General features: G+C 43.5%; 1 protein-coding gene across 3 annotated transcripts in view; it reads right to left on the bottom strand.

Moving 5' to 3' along the window:
- Window positions 1-18,822, bottom strand: part of PLXNB2 (plexin B2) — a 331,712-nt gene that overhangs the window by 74,893 nt on the left and 237,997 nt on the right. For all 3 annotated transcript variants that reach the window (XM_043550501.1, XM_037889000.2, XM_043550504.1), the window contains 3 exons: window positions 14,548-14,648; window positions 5,495-5,621; window positions 3,657-3,807 (listed from right to left, as the gene is read on the bottom strand). In XM_043550501.1, the coding sequence (XP_043406436.1) occupies window positions 3,657-3,807; window positions 5,495-5,621; window positions 14,548-14,648 (379 nt within the window). The remainder of the gene's footprint in view (window positions 1-3,656; window positions 3,808-5,494; window positions 5,622-14,547; window positions 14,649-18,822) is intronic.

Raw genomic sequence — 18,822 nt, 5'->3', positions numbered from 1 at the left:
TCAGCCCCCAACTAAAACCTCTCCAATGCATCATCAAGGATCTACAACCTATCCTGAAGGACGACCCATCACTCTCACAGATCTTGGGAGACAGGCCAGTCCTTGCCTAGAGACAGCCCCCCAACCTGAAGCAAATACTCACCAGCAACCACACACCACACAACAGAACCACTAACCCAGGAACCTATCCTTGCAACAAAGCCCGTTGCCAACTGTGTCCACATATCTATTCAGGGGACACCATGATAGGGCCTAATCACGTCAATCACACTATCAGAGGCTCGTTCACCAGCACATCTACCAATGTGATATATGCCATCATGTGCCAGCAATGCCCCTCTGCCATGTACATTGGTCAAACTGGACAGTCTCTACGTAAAAGAATGAATGGACACAAATCAGACGTCAAGAATTATAACATTCATAAACCAGTTGGAGAACACTTCAATCTCTCTGGTCACTCGATTTCAGACCTAAAGATCGCAATATTACAACAAAAAGACTTCAAAAACAGACTCCAACAAGAGACTGCTGAATTGGAATTAATTTGCAAACTGGATACAATTAACTTAGGCTTGAATAGAGACTGCAAGTGGATGTGTCATTACACAAAGTAAAACTATTTCCCCATGTTTATTCCCCCCTCCCACCCCCCCCCCCCCCCCAGACGTTCCTGTTAACTGCTGGCAATGGCCCACCTTGATTATCACTACAAAAGATTTTCTTCCTCCCTCCCCGCCGCTCTCCTGCTGGTAATAGCTCATCTTAAGTGATCACTCTCCTTACAGTGTGTATGATAACACCCATTTTTTCATGTTCTGTGTGTACATAAATCTCCTCACTGTATTTTCCACTGAATGCATCCGATGAAGTGAGCTGTAGCTCACGAAAGCTTATGCTCAAATAAATTGGTTAGTCTTTAAGGTGCCACTAGTACTCCTTTTCTTTTTGCAAATATAGACTAACACGGCTGCTACTCTGAAAAATGATTAGGGGACTGGAACACATGACTTATGGAGGAGAGGCTGAGGGAACTGGGATTGTTTAGTCTGCGGAAGAGAAGAATGAGGGGGGATTTGATAGCTGCTTTCAACTACCTCAAAGGAGGTTCCAAAGAGGATGGATCTAGACTGTTCTCAGTGGTAGCAGATGACAGAACAAGGAGTAATGGTCTCAAGTTGCAGTGGGGGCGGTTTAGCTTGGATATTGGGAAAAACTTTTTCACTAGGAGGGTGGTGAAACAGTGGAATGCGTTACCTAGGGAGGTGGTGGAATCTCCTTCCTTAGAAGTTTTTAAGGTCAGGCCTGACAAAGCCCTGGCTGGGATGATTTAGTTGGGGATTGGTCCTGCTTTGAGCAGGGCGTTGGACTAGATGAGCTCCTGAGGTCTCTTCCAACCCTGATATTCTATGATTCTATGATGTTTTTATTATTTGTTCAGGATGTAAAACAAACACGTCACTGGAATCACAAGGTTAAAACTTTCACACTCATGATATAACTAATTTTATTTGTTCTTAATGTTTACTAAATTTTCAGTAACTGATGGTACAAAGATAGGATGGGATACATAAAGAGAAACAGCAAGTAGGCAACTTTACAGAATAGTATTATAGTATGGAAATGCCTTAAGAATGTACTAGAATGATGAAAACTGAGGTAATAAGGAAAATGAGAATTGAATACAGAAGAAAAAAAATGATAAAGTTATTTTTAAGAAAATATTTTCATAAAGTATGGATATTTCTTCCTGTAAAATTGCTTGTACGACTTGTGCATCAAACTCTATAAACTCATATGAATTAGAAAAAGTCAACCTTGTACAAGTTATTCAGTAACTACAGTAATGCCTGAAATATTAAACTAGCACTTTGAACCTTTGGCTCATTGTACATAACTTCCCCATGAATGTATTTCTAATCTGGATCATTACTGAACAAAGAATAGAAAAAGTATCTTTAGAAATTGGGGCTTTCTACAATGAGGATCTTTACAATTCCTCTTGCAGAAATCATTAAACTCCTGTGACAAGCTATTTCACAAGCTATTGAGCAACTGCAAACTGTGCTTTCCTCAAATAATTTCTTGAAAGAGTGATGGCAGCTTGGCTGCAAGATCACTCTACCTACCATTGGTTTCGTGGAAAATTTCAGTTAGGTTTGTATCCAACTCCTACTGCAGAGAACTTAAAATGAGATCTGCAAATCAGTGTCCTTCCCATTAGAATGCATCCTAGTCCTTTTGGAATTTTTCACAACTAAAGCAGTGTGGATGATTTCAACTTGGCGGAGCTTCTCAAGACTAAATGGTTGTGTCTGGATTTTTGTCATGTTCTACTAGCAATCATTGCATTGCCATTGGTGGTTACAGATTGCCTTCTGCTGTGGTGCCTGTGAGGCTTTTGAACATCTTCATATTGGTTCTGAAGGCTCTCTCAGATGGATTTGTTCGTGAGAAATTCAGAGACCTCTATTATTTCTAGATGCCTTGATTACTCCAATGCTCCTCCTGATAGGCTTCCCATAACCCTTTATGTGCTGACTGGAGTCAAACTACATCAACTTTATCAACATGGACAAGAACAAACCCGGGAGACAGGGGCATGCGCCGCCTGGGGCACAGTCCTGGCTGGGACCCTAACTACTAACAAGCACACACTTAACAACCACTTAACACTACTATATGCAAACTATGTACAAAGGCCCTAAGGCAAAAAGTTCAAAAGGAGAAACGGCTAGCTCTTGCTAAGCAAGAAAGACACTCCGACTGACCACCACGGGAGGTAAGAAGGAACTGAGAGGGCGTAGGGACGGCAGTGCCTGATATACCGCGGCTTGAGTGCAGCACTCCAGAGGGTGCCACAGCCAGTCCTACGGGTACTACTAAGGCACAAACGTGCAACGGCCGCACACGTGGCCGCATGAACACCCAGAAATGAATCGACATGAGCAAGCACTCGAAGAAGAATAGATGTTAGGGGAACATTGCTATGAAGTCAAGCACTCAATAGCTAGAAAACCCCAGAAGAACTATGATTGCTCATGGAAACTGACTGCATACAAACAGGGATGCAGAATTATGATAGCATCTTTAATTACATGGCATGCTATTTTTTCCTGCAGGACCCCTATCTAGTTTGTTACAGAATTTGAATGCTGTGTAGTGAATAAGACAGGGAACTGCCAGATGAGAAAGGATGGTCTGTGGTGCAAGGAAACAGGCAGGCACACTTTGGAAATTCATAAAATTTAGGAGCAAGTGCTGAACAAGCTCTACTGTACATGTGCAAATGTCAATTTAGGGGGGACTGATAAGTCAGTCAAATCTAGACAGATTTTCATGAGTACAGGAAAAGGCACATCTCTGATCCCGTCTGCCTCATTTCAAGTTCCTGCTGCAAACACTGGAAGTGCTAGAGCTGTTCAAAAAATAGTTGGAAAAACTTAACTTTGACCAAACTATTTTTCCACTAACCTCATGCATGGAAGTGACTGCACTGGTTTTTGCTGAAACTAGGAAGAGACCAAGAAAAGAAAAAAATTCAGCCCAATGGGTTGACCTTGGAAAAACTTATAAGCAAATGATAGATAATGGAGGATTACAATAGTAGTGATCATCCCACATAAAATAAATGGGAGGCAGCACAGTGTTCTTACCTTGACCTTTTGGAGTGGGAGGAATTGTAGTGGGAGGATCACAGATAATAGTCCCATTTCTCAGCTCTGCAATATTGGTTGTTTCACCAAACTGACAAAAAAGCATGTCACTTTCAGTTAACTCTGGCAACGGACTTACAGTCAGTTCTACCTGGAAACACAAAGGCATAATTCTACTTTAGAAAAAATGTCACAAAAAACAACCACCACTCAAACAAAAATGAGCAAGTTCAGAGACAGATTAAGATGGAGACCAGGTGCTTTTATGGATTTTGATGCTCCAGGAAACTGGTGTGTTAATTACTGGTTCTGTTTTTATAGTTTCTCATTGTCCCCCTTTTCCACAGCCACTGGTACTACAGTCAGTAATTAGATAGCCTCTTTTTCCCCTCTCAGACATCTTACTGCAGGAATTACAGCATTTTCTGTGGTGAGTAGATGGACTACAACAAAAGCTTGGATGTATCACAGGAAAGAGTAAATTAAATGGAGGATAGTGATTTCCATGTTCTTTTCATGGTTTTGATTGTGACTTTTTCCCAGACAGATGGTTTTCTTTTAGATTATTCTCCAGCAATGGATTTATTAAAATGGTCAGCTCCCTATGGACACTCACACCTTGCTTACCTCCTGATTGGGTTATCACAAAGCATTCTAGAATAGAGCTAGAGTCAAAGACCACTTGGGAAGTCTCAGCTCGAGCAGAATGTATCTGCCTGCTTGCTTTAGTGTATTACCCGCAGAGAATACATAAAACCGGTTGTCCAGAGGGAGACCTGGCTTTCTCTTCACTTTCAGGTACAATTCAAGTTGTAGATTTTTATCTAATGGAGCTCAATATGGTTTGAGTGTCTTCTCTCACTCTCTCTGCTCTCCACCATATCAATCCTGATCAAATAGGACACTTTCACTAATAGTTTTCACTATCTGGGGATAGTGACAGGGAATTATCAGTGATCCCAACTCAGCAGCTTGCTTCCACTGGTCCATCAGAGCCTGACTTTCAAGACTTCAGCAGAATTCAAAAAGGGATTAGATATTTATATGAATAATGAGGAATACCCAGAGTTGTAACAGTAAATACTAAAACAAAATGCAAGGGTTTTGGAACAGATATGAACTCTCATGCTTCAGGGCTTAAAAGCTAACCTCTAACTAACTGGGGTCATACTGATTTAGTGCAGAGATTTTTGTACCTTCCTCTGAGGCACCTGGTATCTGCCACTCCCAGAGACAGGACACTGAACTAGACGGACCACTAGTCTGACCCAATATGACAATTCCTGTGTTCCTATTACTAGTTGACTTTCAAAGCATGGTTTAAGGCTCAACTGTTGACTCAAATTTCTGCCTAAGTGAGCTGCAAGTGGGTACTGAGAGGGCATGGAACCCTCTTGGAGATGGCCCATTTAATTAACATTAATGAATTGTGTATTATTTTAACATTTCAAACATGTGCTTATAGAACATCCTGGATACGTGCATTTTATAAACTGAAAAATAAACAAAAACTACACAAGTTTAATCAATTAACTTCAACTTAACAAATCTATTCCCCATAATACAGACAAATGTAACCTAGACTCAGACAGAGGCATTTTGACAACCATAACAGCATGTGCCACTTTTGTATATAGCTAAAGTTAAAAACCACACTTCTTTGTAATTGCAGCCTGCAAAAATGGCAGCTAAAAGAGTAGATGTAGGCTTCTTTCAATACAATTTCAAATTACCACTGCAAACAAATATATATCGATATGTATTTTTCTGATATGCTACTTATAGCAACTGTATGTGTGCTTTAAGCATACAATAGGCAAAAAGTCTATTTTTCATACCTTGCCAGGGGCTTTGTGGCTCATATTTTGAGGATGCGCAGTAGTAATAGTAATGCATACACCATCTGGACTCCATAGCCAATGGTTCGGCTTATCAGCCCTTTTACAGTCTATCTTCCTTGTGCACCTGATTAAAAAAAAAAACACAACAATATAAATATCTAATACAAAGCTGATTAAGATCAATGTTCTCTGTTTTAAAAGACAACTTCTTCAAAAAAAAATTAGGTATTGACAATTTTGCTTTCAGTTAGAAGAGGTTTTTAATTATAACACAATAGCTGCTTGTAAGACATCTGGGTGATAAAGCAAAACACAAATATTTACCGATAAGCCATTTTATATTCCATAAAACTAGACAATCCAATCCCACAGAGAGATGATATTTAATACAAAGAACTCAGAGAATGGACCAGTTACCTGCAGTTCACCCAAATAAGACCCACTCCATCTATGCCTTAACATACTACTTTAAATTCCTTGACCAGTCTCCTATTTCTACAGCTCAGGTGGAAAATTTAGGTCTTTACTAGTGTAACAGCAGCAGACACACAACTGACCCATAAAACTCAGAGAGCATCAGAGCTGTGGCTGTAGGCTTGTCGGATTTCAGCGTTAGAGGGCTATTAACGTAAGTGAATTTATTAGCTATGACTCTTGTGTCAAAGATTCCACTCCAGGCCCACCTTCTCACTTTCTTAGCTACTACAGGAGGCAGGGGTATCAGGGGCTGTGGAGTCTCACTAACAGGTCAGGGGGATTGTCACAGATGGAAGACAGGAGGCAGACAGGGAAGGTGTCATTGGTTCTAAGAGGTGACAGACCTGGTTATAGGAGGGGAGTTAGCTGAATAGGCCCCACAAAACTTTGGGTCAGCCTGGTACACCATTTACACCTATTGTATGGTGCCTAGCACAATGGAGCCCAATCCTGATTAATGCCTCTGGACAGTTACTGAAATATTAATATTAAAATAACAGCATTCAAGTAACAATACAATCATTGTACTGTTGGTTAGTGTACAGTTCTAATAGCCACACTACCTTCTGAATATTGTACATATACAAACTGCGTGTGTGTAGGTACACACACATATATACCTACACACACAATTGGTGAAGTACTGTGTCTGATCATGGGTTATAATGTGGTGTAACTAAGTAAAAAACTTCAAAAATGAGTTCTAGATTTTCCTTGTAAATTAATAAAATACTAGAAAATGTACAAAAATGCATGTTTGCCCATGTGTCACAGAGACCATTAATACTTTGCAATATTGAGGTCAGAGGTTACATCAGAAACCTGAAGGGAAATCTAGGGAAAACTGCCATTTGTATGATATATGACACAGCCTTCAGCTCCCAGAAGCCTAAGAGGAGTTCAAGTTGAACTTGCTCATATACTCTGAATCCCCAGGTTTATATATATGCTAATCGACGTACAGACTGATACAGCAACAGTGTATTACACAAACCTGCATGGAATGCATAACCTTCGCTGGGGTACTTCGTGTTCTGCTTCACATCAAGCTTGTAACTTAATGTGATCGTTCAAATTTTTAGACAGGAAGCAAGAGGCCTGAAATTTATCTGCATACCACAATTAAATAACCCCTTTGTGTGGACAGCAAGCACTTCATATCATGAAACCCCAACAGCTCATGTCAAGGGACTAATTAATCTAGCAGTCAGAAGCAGACCTATAAGGCTGTAGCCCCCTATTCGAACCCCATCAATGCAGCGTGAAAACAAGAGACATTCCAAGATTGCTCAGCATATTCATAGAAAACGAAGTTACTTACCCGTAACTGGAGATTCTTCGAGATGGGTGGTCCCTATCTGTATTCCACTGAGGATTGTGCAATGCACCATGTGCCTGGAGCCAGAGCTTTTGCAAGTAGTACTGTTCAGTGGTCTGCACATGCGACCTGCAGGACCTTATGGTTTCGCCTGAGGCGACGAAGGGCACGGCGAGCCACTGGCATCTCCAGTTCCTGCTCTACCGCAGAGCTGTTGGAGGATGGATAGGGACCGCACATCTTGAAGAACCTCCAGTTACAGGGAAGTAACTTCATTTTCTTCTTTGAGTGATGGTCCTTACTGTATTCCACTGAAGGTGAGTGCCTACGTGGGAGGATGGCATGAGGAGACTGTGGAATGGAGGACTGCTGCTCTGAAAAAAAGTGTCCATTGAGGAATCATGCACTAGAGCAGGGATTCTCAACCTTTTTCTTTCTGAGGCCCCCCATCATGCTGTAAAAACTCCACAGTCCACCTGTGCCACAATAATTGTTTTTCTCCATAAAAAAGACAGGGCTAGTGTTCAGGGGTAGCAAGCAGGACAGTTGCCTGGGGCACCATGCCACAGGGGGCACCACGAAGTTAAGTTGCTCAGGCTTCAGCTTCAGTCCCAGGTGTTAGGGCTCAGGGCCCCAGACTACAGTCCTGTGTAGTGGGGCTTCGGCTTTCTGCCCTAGTGAGTTTAGTGCTGGCCATGCTTAGCGGCCCCCCGAAACCTGCTCGCGGCCCCCCAGGGGACCGTGGACCCCTGGTTGAGGACCACTACTAGAACATAATGTATGGAAAAGGTGTGTACAGAACTTCACGTGGTCTTCTTGCATATGTCTGCAAGGGGCATGTTGTGGAGTGTGGCTGATGCTTGAACTCCCATGGAATGGGCCTGAATCCCTTCAGGTAGGGATCATCCTGATAACTGATAGTGTGTAATGCACCCTGAGACTCACTTGGAAATTCTCTGGGTGGAAATGGCTTGCCCTTTCATTCTCTCTGCTATGGCTACAAAAAGCCTAGGAGATTTCCAAAATGGCTTTATCTGCTCAAGATAAAAATCCAAGACTCTGTGAACATCTATTGAGTCAAGTCTCCATTCCTCATTAGAGGCGTGAGGGTTGGGGAAGAAGGAAGGAAAGTGTATGGGTTGACTGAGGTCGAATTGGGAAACCATCTTGGGTAGGTAGTTGGGGTGAAGGCATAAAGAGACCTTGTCTTTATGGAAAATGGTGAAAGGGGGGTTAGCCATCATGGCTCCCAGTTTGCCAATCCTCCTAGCCAATGTAATAGCAACAAGGAAAGTGACTTTCATGGTCAGGAGTGACAGCAAGCATGAGGCCATAGGTTTGAAGGGAGTGGTCGTCAATGAGGAGAGGACTAGGTTAATGTCCCATTGGAGGGCAATAGTCTGAGTGGGAGGGTATTTTCGCAGAAGGCCCTTCCAGAATCGTAGTTAACAGGTGGGTAAAAATGGAATACAGTGGGTGTAAAGTGCTGATGGCAGCTGCATGCACCTTAATGGAACTAAGGGCAAGTCCTGAGTTCTTCAGATAGATGAAATATTCCAAGAATAGCGGGATGCCCACAGTTTCAGGGACAAGGCCCTGTCGTGCAGCCCAGGAAGTGAAACGCGTCTATTTGGCTTGATACAAGTGTCTTGTGGAGTCTTTCCTGCTGCTTGAAAGGACATCTTGAACTGCCAGAGAGCATTCCTGTGCTAGTAGAGGCGTCCATCCAAAAACCAAGCAGTCAATGGAAGTGTGTGTGGGTTGGGGTGTCTGAGTCTGCTGTTGTGTTGTTGAGTCAGTAGCTTTGTGAACATCCGAAGTGTGAGTGGAGGGTGCTTCGACATGCAGAGGAGAAGCGGGAGCCAGAATTGGCAAGGCCAGAAGGGGGTGATCAAGACAGTTGTTGCTTTCTCTCTGATCTTGTGGATTACTTGTGGTAGGAGAGGTAAGGCAGGGAAGGCGTAGTGCATCCGGTCCAACCAATTGATGAACAGGACATCTCCCTTTGAGTGAGTTCAATTCCTCTCCTTGAACAATACTGGGTGAATTTGGTGTTGTTGTGGGATGCCAAAAGATCCCTTACTAAGGTTCCCCACCGACCAAAGATGTCCGTGATTAGAGTCGTGCAACTCCCATTCATGGTCGGTTGCAAAGTTTCTGCTGAGACCATCGGCAATCATGTTCTGGGTAACCGGTAGGTAGGCTACTGTCAGAAGGATATGATGTGCGATGGACCATTCCCAGAGGTGTACAGCTTCCACACACAGGGCTCAGGATCTTGTTCCCCCATGCTTGTTTATGTAGAAGACCTTGGTGGTGTTGTCTGATATTATAAGAACATGTCAGCCCTGAATGGTGGGCAGGAATGATTGGCCAGCTTTGTGTACTGCCCAGGGTTCCAATACGTTTATGTGCATCCTGGCCTCCTGTGGCATCCAGGTGCCTTGTATCATGCGGTGGCCCATGTGGGCACCCCAGCCCACGTGGGATGCATCCACTATGATTGTCACTATGATTAGATGAGGGTGGGAGGAAGGTCATCCCCAAGCAGACTCATCGTGGGTCTCTCCACCATTGTAGTGAGGAGATGACTTCTGGTGGTATGCTGAGAAGAGTGCATAAATTGATGCACGGGGGAGTAGACTTTTTGTAGCCGGAGCTGGAGGGAGCACAGGTGCAGGAAAGCAAAGGGTATGACGTATGTGCAGGCCACCATGTGTCCCAAATGAGAAACACAGATTTTGGCCAGAACTGAAGGGTTGGATGTGACCAGAGTGATTAGTTCTCGCATTTTCTGGAATCTGTCCCATGGCAGATAAGCTTGGCTGGAAGTCGCATCTGTGCAAGCTCCTATGAACTCCAGGGATTGTGTAGGGCATAAAATCGATTTTTCGATGTTGAAGCTGACCCCGAGGGAGTTGAGGAGTAGAAGCAGCTGTGATGTCGATTCCTAGGCCTCTTCCTTGGACTGTGCTGCTATCAGCCAGTCATCTAGATAGGGAAAAATGAGGATTCTCTAATGTCTGAGACGAGCTGCTGCCACCACCAAGAAAACTTTTGTGAACGCTCGTGGGGCAGTGGTAAGTCCAAATGGGAGAACACTCTATTAAAGATATCGAGGTCTCACCTTGAACCTCAGGAACCTTCTGTGTGTCAGGTGTATATTGATGTGGAAGTAGGCGTCCTGCATATCAAGAGTCGTAAACCACATATCCTTCTCCGGTGAGGGAATGATTGTTGCAAATGTGACCAGGTGGAATCTTGGTTTAGAAGTTGAATGGTTGAGGTGTCATGATTAAATACTGGTCTCCATTCTCCATTCTCTTGGGTTCTAAGACATAACTCAGGTAGAATCCTGTTCCCTGAAAGGGAACTGGGATTAGCTCCACAGCTCCCCTCAGCAAAAGGGTGTTCCATGCATGTGGCCTGAGATGGAGGGCGAGATGGGGGCATCGCTGTAAACTCTAGGATGCAGCTGCTCTGAATAATATCTAGGACCCACTTGTCCATTGTTATTGCTTTCCATGCTGGTAGAAAGAGTTTGAGGCACCCCCGAAGGAGATAGGCAGGGTATACAGAGAGTGGTGGGCAGCTCTCTAAGGACACTCAGAAATACCACTTACGCGACAAATGGGTGCGTTGCATGGATGACTGGGCAGTCGATATAAACAGACGGGGTCTGTGTATCTTAGGGCGTTTTTGAGGAGGCTTGTAGGTGGTGGAGCCCTGACGCGATGTGATTGTGGTTGAGTGGTAGCATATCCTCTTGGGTGCTGGTGTGTAGATACCCAAAGATCTTAAAGTGGCTCTAGTGTCCATTAGGGAGTGCAGGGTCTCACCTGTCTTCTGACTGAAGAGATGTGATTCGTTGAATGAAAGGTCCTCTACAATGTTCTGCACTTCCCTAGGGAAGCCAGAGGAGTGTAACCAGGACTCCCCATTGCCCAGACATGGAAAGCTGTGTCTGCAGAGTCCACTGCGGCCTGTAGCATAGATGTGGTGAAAAACGTGCCTTCTTGCAAAACTGCCTGGAATTGATTGCGATCTTGTGAGGTAGCTTGTCTGTGAACTCAGCCAATTGCCCACAGTTGTTAAAATCATATTTGTTCATTGGGGCTAAGTAATTTGAAATATGAAATTGGAGCCCTGCTGAAGAGAAGACCTTTCTGCCCATCAGGTCTAGCCTCTTATCCTCTCTATTGGATGGGTTGGAGCGGGGGTGTTGCTGGAATTTTCTGATGCTGCCTGGATGACCCATGAGTTCAATGGAGGATAAGAAAATAGGAACTCTGACCCTTTGGGGGAGAACATAATACCTCTTCTTAGCCTCTTTCAGGGTGGGTGTACACATAGCTGGGATACGTGCCAGCTGGAGGATGGCGTCATTGATTGGTAGGGCCACCCTCATTGGTATTGAAATGTGCAACATGTCACGCAGCTGGTGTTGACTGTCCTGTACTTTGTCGAGTGGATCCCTAGCACTTTGGCTATTCTCCACAGAAGTTCCTGGAACTGTCAATAGTCATCCAGTGGGGAGGAGGGGACTGAAGAGGCGGCCACATCTGGAGAAGATGAGGGATGCCTCTCCGGATCCTCTGGTACCATTGGAGTTGGACTAATCAGTGCATCGTCCAACGCTATATCGGAGTGCCTCCCGACTATGGTTGTGGACGATGGGAAGCAGGCCTGTTCGAAGGGTGAATTTGTTATACCAATAAAATAAAAACCAGCAGGATCTTATTAAAGGGAAAAAGGTAAAATACCACATTTATTGTGAATACAGAAAGAATCATAGTAAGCAGTTAGTTATAGCTATAACATTCCATTCAATCTCATATTTATTCACACATTCATTCCTACAAACACACACACACAGGTTCTGCAAGGTTGTTATCATAGTTACCAGCCTTAGAGTTGCTCATGCCAAGCCACTGGCCAGGTGGCCTGGACATGAGGAGGGAGCAGGGCCTTGTCAGATGCTCATCTGATGCTCCTGGAAGTTGGTTTGCAGAATCAGACCCCAAAGTTCTCACTTTTTAGAGTCCATTTTTATAGGAATTTCTTCCTATGCCAGTCTATGGGAATTGCTTCATCATGCTGTTGCTGAATCAATCAGCAGATAGCACATTCCTGATGGCTCCATGCTGCCAGATGTTATCTTGTTCTTTGGTTCTTCCATTCTTGAGGCTGTTGGGTGGATTCCAGTCTGCCCTCCGGGGGTCCTCTGGTTATTTCCACTTGACGCCTTCTTCAGCCGATGGACACTGGATTCTTAAGCTGGCACCTCCCTGATCATTCAGTTATTATCCGCACCAAGCATCCATCCACATACATCCTCTATCTCTATTTTAATCACAATTGTTAATACAACAAAAGGGCGGCAAGTCTCTGGGTGCTGTTTCTGTTGTTAGAGTATTGCTTTGAGTCTCTCTCTCTGTGAATTGCTTTGAGAACAGACTCTGTCTTAGAATGTACTAACACAATTAGCAGCTTGCAAGTTTCACACATAGAGGGAGAGAAACAGTACCAAAAACCAAGAGACCTCTTAATTAGTAATACCCTGGAATTTAAACTATGGGGAATCAAACTCATTTGTGATTTTAATACAGAACTTCTTTAATATGATCCAACAAATTTTGGGGCCACAAGCTCCAGTTTGGCCAAGCTGGTTGAACTTGCTGTTGGCTGACCCATAGCCTGTAACCACGGAGCTGGATACCAGCTCTGTGAGTAAGGCAAGATGGAGAACTGCCACGGTACCATCAAAACCTTCGGTAGTCGTGCTTCCAAAACAGAACCAGTGGACTGTGTTGGACATCCATATCATCTGAATCAGAGGAGTTGGAAACGTCTCCAAATGATGGTGCCTTCAGAACCACCAGAAAGGGGGGTGGTGGGAACAAGCAGGGGACAAATCACTGCAAGCTGATAATTGGATCAGGACACGTGGAGCCCACAGCCCTTCTGGTGCAAACAACTTGTGGGGACCCAGAACACTTACGAGTCTCCCCGGGGTCAATGGTCTGTTCTGCAGGAGGACCTGGCACCAGTAACTACATCTGTCTGGAGACGGATGGCTCCCTTGGCACTGATGGAGCTGGAGCAGGCAGAGCTGGAGGATCCGTAATCGGTACCGATGGATCCGGTGATCGGCATGGCCGTTTTTCGGTCTTGTGAGTCTTGGAAAGCCTGATTCCTCTGTGGCCGGAACTCACGGATAAGAAGTCCTTCTTAGACTTGGAGGACGATATACTGCCATGCCCATGTGCATGCTTCCTTGGATCACGGCTAGGCCTGGCACGGGGTCCTTCGCACTTGTGCCGGTGAAGCCCAATGAAGGTTCCACAATAGGGGAAGCGCTCTCCATCTGTTCAGGCCTATGTACCGGAGGGTTCCAAGGCCAGGATCCAATGCCGGTCCTAAGGCAAACTCCATGATGTGTTTCCTGAGGTGGAGAGCCCAGTTTTCTTGAGTATGGGCAGAGAAAGAAATGGATACTATGTGGGATTTCCCCAAGCAGTACAAACAGCGTTGGTGCTCATTGCAGATGGAAAACAAGCAGGGTGCACAGATTTTGAACCCATAAATCTTCTTCAGCATAATCTAGTACCGAAGCCTGGGTACTGGATGGGGTTTGGTGGGAGGGAAGTTTGGCTGGAAACCCCGCCAAATCGGCTTCCCAAGTCCTAAATCTACTAAGAAGAAGGAAAAATCTAACAAAAAATACAGAACAAAATAATAAATCTAAACTATGAACCGTACTAAGAGTCTTCTTGCAAAGTTTTGGAAAGAGCTTCACAAGTAAATAGAACAAAAGCTCTGACTGGGACCATGCAGCAATGAGAAGGAACTGGAGACGCCGCCAGCCCACTGTGCCCTTTATTGCCTTGCGCGAATCCATGAAGCAGTACAGGCGCATAACCCTCAGTGGAATACATTAGAGACCATCGCTCAAAGAAGAATACATATTTCTGAATATTAATTTAGTTACCTACATAGATAAGTCAGTCAAGTGTCAGTTTCTATACTCCTGTGATTAGCTGTGAGCTCAGCATACGATGCCTTGCTCTATAGAGCAATTCAAAATAAAACTGTGTTTGACTGATTTATATTTTATGGGTATTAGCAGTTCTATTCCTTGCTGTCTTATTTGCTTGCCTGCTACACCCATCCATATAAGGACTTTGTCTGTGAACAGTGTCAACCCACCCCACACTACACTACACACCACCTGCAAAATATCAACAATACTTACTTCCCCTCCATTACACACCAGCCGCAGTAAGGATCCTGTGCTTGAGTACACAGAATACAGTTTGAGTAACTAGCACATTCCTGGACAGGAAGGCGAAACACCTGGAGAATGAAGACGAAAAAAACCATAACACAATATGAACAAAGAAAATAAGGATCAATTTAGCTCAACTTCATTTCTGGAGAAAGTATTCCACTTGGTTTCACTATGGCCACATAGAGACGTATCAATCACTTCCCTAATCCTTGACTTGTTGACTCTGTGACTGGAGTCCAATTTCACATTTTTTTCTGCTCTATTACATTGCAAGTCTCATCTAATTTTCTGTCAAATATAATGTGATATTTTGGACAGTCAACATGTAATCTGCCTTTTGCTGAAAATGAACCCTTCCATCATTTTCCCCAGATTAAGCAGGTGCCTTCTGGAAATCCCCATTACTAATGACTACTGCAGGGCACAAACATTAGACACTGCACAAATGGCTTTTCACTTCTTCAAAGAATAGCTGCTCTAGGATAGGCATTTCCACATGTCTAACTTTGAACTGACTGGCGCAAACAGCCATTCCAGTTCCCTTTATGACTAGAATACCCTCCCATTTTAGTTGGTACTACCGCCCAATGCTTGGAAATACATCCGGAAGTGTTACTTCTATCCAGCAGTGGTTCAGCATGTTCAAAAGCAAGAGAATTTTGGAATGCCCAGAGGTATCTCAGTTCTCTATTCATATCCCTTGTTGCCATACAACAAATTCAAATGGAAAAATTGAAATAAGCAATGTAAAACTATGAAATGAAGCAGTAGTGGAGAAAATAGCAGCCATGCTACTCATACTCCCCAGCAAACACACTGCCTCTGCTTTTGATTTCCTGTAGTGATGGGTGTAAATAACTTTGTTTTCCTTTGGTTTATGACAAAGTGAGCCAAGGCACAGTCTTGTGTTTTAAATTATGCTTGTGTTTTAAATTATGCTGCTGAAATTGCACAAAAGCTCTTGAAGGAAATAGGACATTCTCTTTCTGCTGACCATTAAGATTTACTTCTGAAGATGACAAAAACTTTGGCAATCATAACTCAGTCTTTTTTTTTTCTTTTCTTTTTTTCTTTTAGCAACTGGCAGGTAGCTGAAAAATTACTCTGAAAATCCAAAAATATGGTTTTTATTTTGCACATTAGCAGAGACCAAGATATGGGTCAATTAAAAAAAAAAAAAAAAAAAAAAGAGTCAGTATCTGATAGTTCCCATCTATTGAGATGTGTCCTTGTTCCCATTTTTTCTTTTTCATACTGTTTTTTCATTTAGATTTTTACTTAAATGGAGTTCAGATCTTGGAACACCCTCTTGCTAATTGGTACTATGGTCATGAGTAACATAATATTAAAAGGGATGACGCTCTCGCTCTCCCTTATAACAAAAGTATTTATTTCATAATCCTAGCAGGCAGGAACAAGCCCTAAGATATATTATAGTGTCTCTACAAGTCTGATGTAAACTTTAATGGATTAAAAAAAAAGCTGCTCCATTTAGATTGTGAGATTCAGCTTTAAAAGGCAAACAAGCTCATTTTACAGATTTTCTGACACTTAAAATCAAAGAGATTGGTAAAAGCTAAACAGGAAACAAGCCAAGAATAATGATATGTAATTGCCACAGGCTGCTGTTTTATTCCCAATATGGGAGCTAGCTACCATGCCAAATTTGGAAGCCTACCACTTCTGTACACTTTGAATAAACCAAAATAGGTATGGCAGGGGTGATGCAGTCTTTTCCAATTTCCCAGTGAAGCTGCAGGGGACTTCTCCTGATCTCTGCATGAGCTCTGGGAATCATGTGGGAGGGGGCTAGACTTTAAAAAACATTTGCACCAAACCACCCACTGCTTATTTACACAACAGAAGAAAACACTGAACAGATGGGAGGAGAAGTGAATCAGGAAAGCAGGAAACTCTTTCACTCTCTGACTTTAATCTCTTTTTGCTTCTTTACCATCTTTCCGCCAGTTCTAATGTTTTACATTAGATACACCAAAATATCTCCCAGCACAACACTACCTAGTATGTCTGCCTTCACTCTGCTATAATGTCCCTGCTGTGCTAACCACATAGGACCCAGCACTTTGTCTCTGAGTGACAAGGTTCACTGCATCTGACAGTTACCGTTTATCACTGAATACCTGTATCAGCACAGGGATAGTCCTTAAGTTGTTTACTTTAGTTTAAATTGGTCTTAAATTTGCAACTCTGCACTAGTTTCTCTGACATATCAACAACCCCATATCCACATGGTACACTAGGAACAGAAGTACAATTTTCAACATTTGTTTCCCCTCCCTTCAATTATGCTGTTTTATTTCTTCGCGCTATTAAGACTTTTAGTCTCCGTCAAGTTATGTAGTTACTAAAAGTAAGTGAAAGGATTTGACTGTTCATTGCAATTAATGGAGTTACATTGCCTCCATCTTCCACATTTATACAGCACCTACTGTTAAATAATAATAGTATCTAAGCAGAATACATATTTTATGGAAGAAAACTAAGGCTAGGTCTATCCTGCGACAACCGGTGTGCAATTTGCAGCTGTGTAGATGTACCCATACTAGCTGTAATCTAGTTAGTTTATTAAAAATAGCAGTGAGGCAATATGGACTGTGTACGGTGATGGGGGCTGTACAAGCCTGCCTGGCTCCCTGGCTATGTTATCGTCTTGCTAGACTACACTGAAGCTGGTACCACCGCATCCTCACTATTTTTAGTGAGATAGTTAGAAAAAAGCTAAAACGAGCTCCGAATTACAGCGCCCGTTGGAGTATAGACAGACAGCGTTCAGAATTTGTAGTCTACACTACAATGGAATCTTCTGATTTGTTGAAATTGAAATGTCCTGCAGAGACAGTGTAATAGAGTTTTTGACAGAGTTTCTCCAGAAACCAGGCAGGGACCTGAGAGAACCTAGCCTACCATGCAGCTTTTGAAACCTGGTTGTTTTCCTGCTTCCTTGCCTGGATGGCTGCTAGGGATGCCAGGGCTTTCCGGTTTCATGGTTCTGGGCCGCCTGCCCCAGAGCCTGGGCACCTTTCCCTTTCACAAAGAAGTTTGAAATTTTACGGGTGTGTTTTGAATCAGAATGGAACCAGGTTCTGAAATATTGCAATCTTCTGAAAAACAACTACCTTTGTAGTATCTAGTCTACACAATATGTACTTTATCATTCACTGAACTGATTCATTTCCCCCTCTGGCATCTCATGTTAAAGCCCTTATCTTGAGAATAATATTTCCACAGACACTCCCCCCCTTGCCCCTCCTCAACACTGTAGTCCTTTTGTCACCCATCCAGTGTCCATTCTTCCCCATAGCATTGGTGGCACTACACTCCACCTCAGCCTTCTGCCCATCATTAGTACCTCTGGCACATTCCTCACCTCCCACTCTCCCAATGATTCTGTTGATGTTAGTGACTGGCAAAAGTGGCTTCCCCTGCCTATACAGGTGGGCTTGGTAAACCAACATCTGTTGCTCCCAGGCTGGCTGCTCCAGCAACCACCAAGAGAAGTGGGGGGGAAAGGGGACGCAGGTAGTAGCCAGGTGCTATGAAGGAACTGCCAGAGATTTGGCATCCCTTCCTGCTCCCTATTGGTTCTCCGATCTCTCTTATGGAGCGCCACCAGCCAGACAAGAAGGGGGGAATCCCTTAGCTTAGAACTGACTGTTCCCACTATTATAGAGGCAGTTCCTCCATTGCTGACTGGATTCCTTGTGCCCCAAGCAGTACAGAGACTCCTGGAACACAGTATTTGCCACCCTCAACTGTTCGAAAAACATGCATCTGGCCCCTAAAAATAATTTTAAAAAAATAATAATCTGGGTGTTTTTAATTTACTGTTTTGTTTTTCAGCCTTTAGGGTGCCCTTGCATCACATTTTCAAGCTTTTCTCTGTACCTTGAGGACCCAGAAACTTTTTTTTTTTTAAAACGAAAGCTAATATTCTCACATTCTCTTTTGACGCCAGCAGTTGCGACTTTTAGACCAAATATCCCAAGACTCGCCATTAAAATCATGAGAACTGTCAACACCAGGAATTTGATTTACACCCACTGTCCTTGGTTTTACAGCCACCCACCTTCCACTTGCCCAGCTGGCATGAATGCACAGTAAAGAGGAGCTGAAGCAGGCAAAGGAAGGAGCAGACAGTAGCCACCTTCTCTCTGCTCTGCCTTATGCCCTGAAACACATTTTTCATTTGTTGACTACTAACTGTGCTCTCATTAGCTG

The sequence above is a fragment of the Chelonia mydas genome, chromosome 1 (genome assembly GCF_015237465.2).
Source record: "Chelonia mydas isolate rCheMyd1 chromosome 1, rCheMyd1.pri.v2, whole genome shotgun sequence".
In the NCBI taxonomy this organism is placed as follows: Eukaryota; Metazoa; Chordata; order Testudines; family Cheloniidae; genus Chelonia; species Chelonia mydas.
Note: the sequence above shows the minus strand (reverse complement) of the source record. Positions and strands in the feature narration are given on the sequence as shown.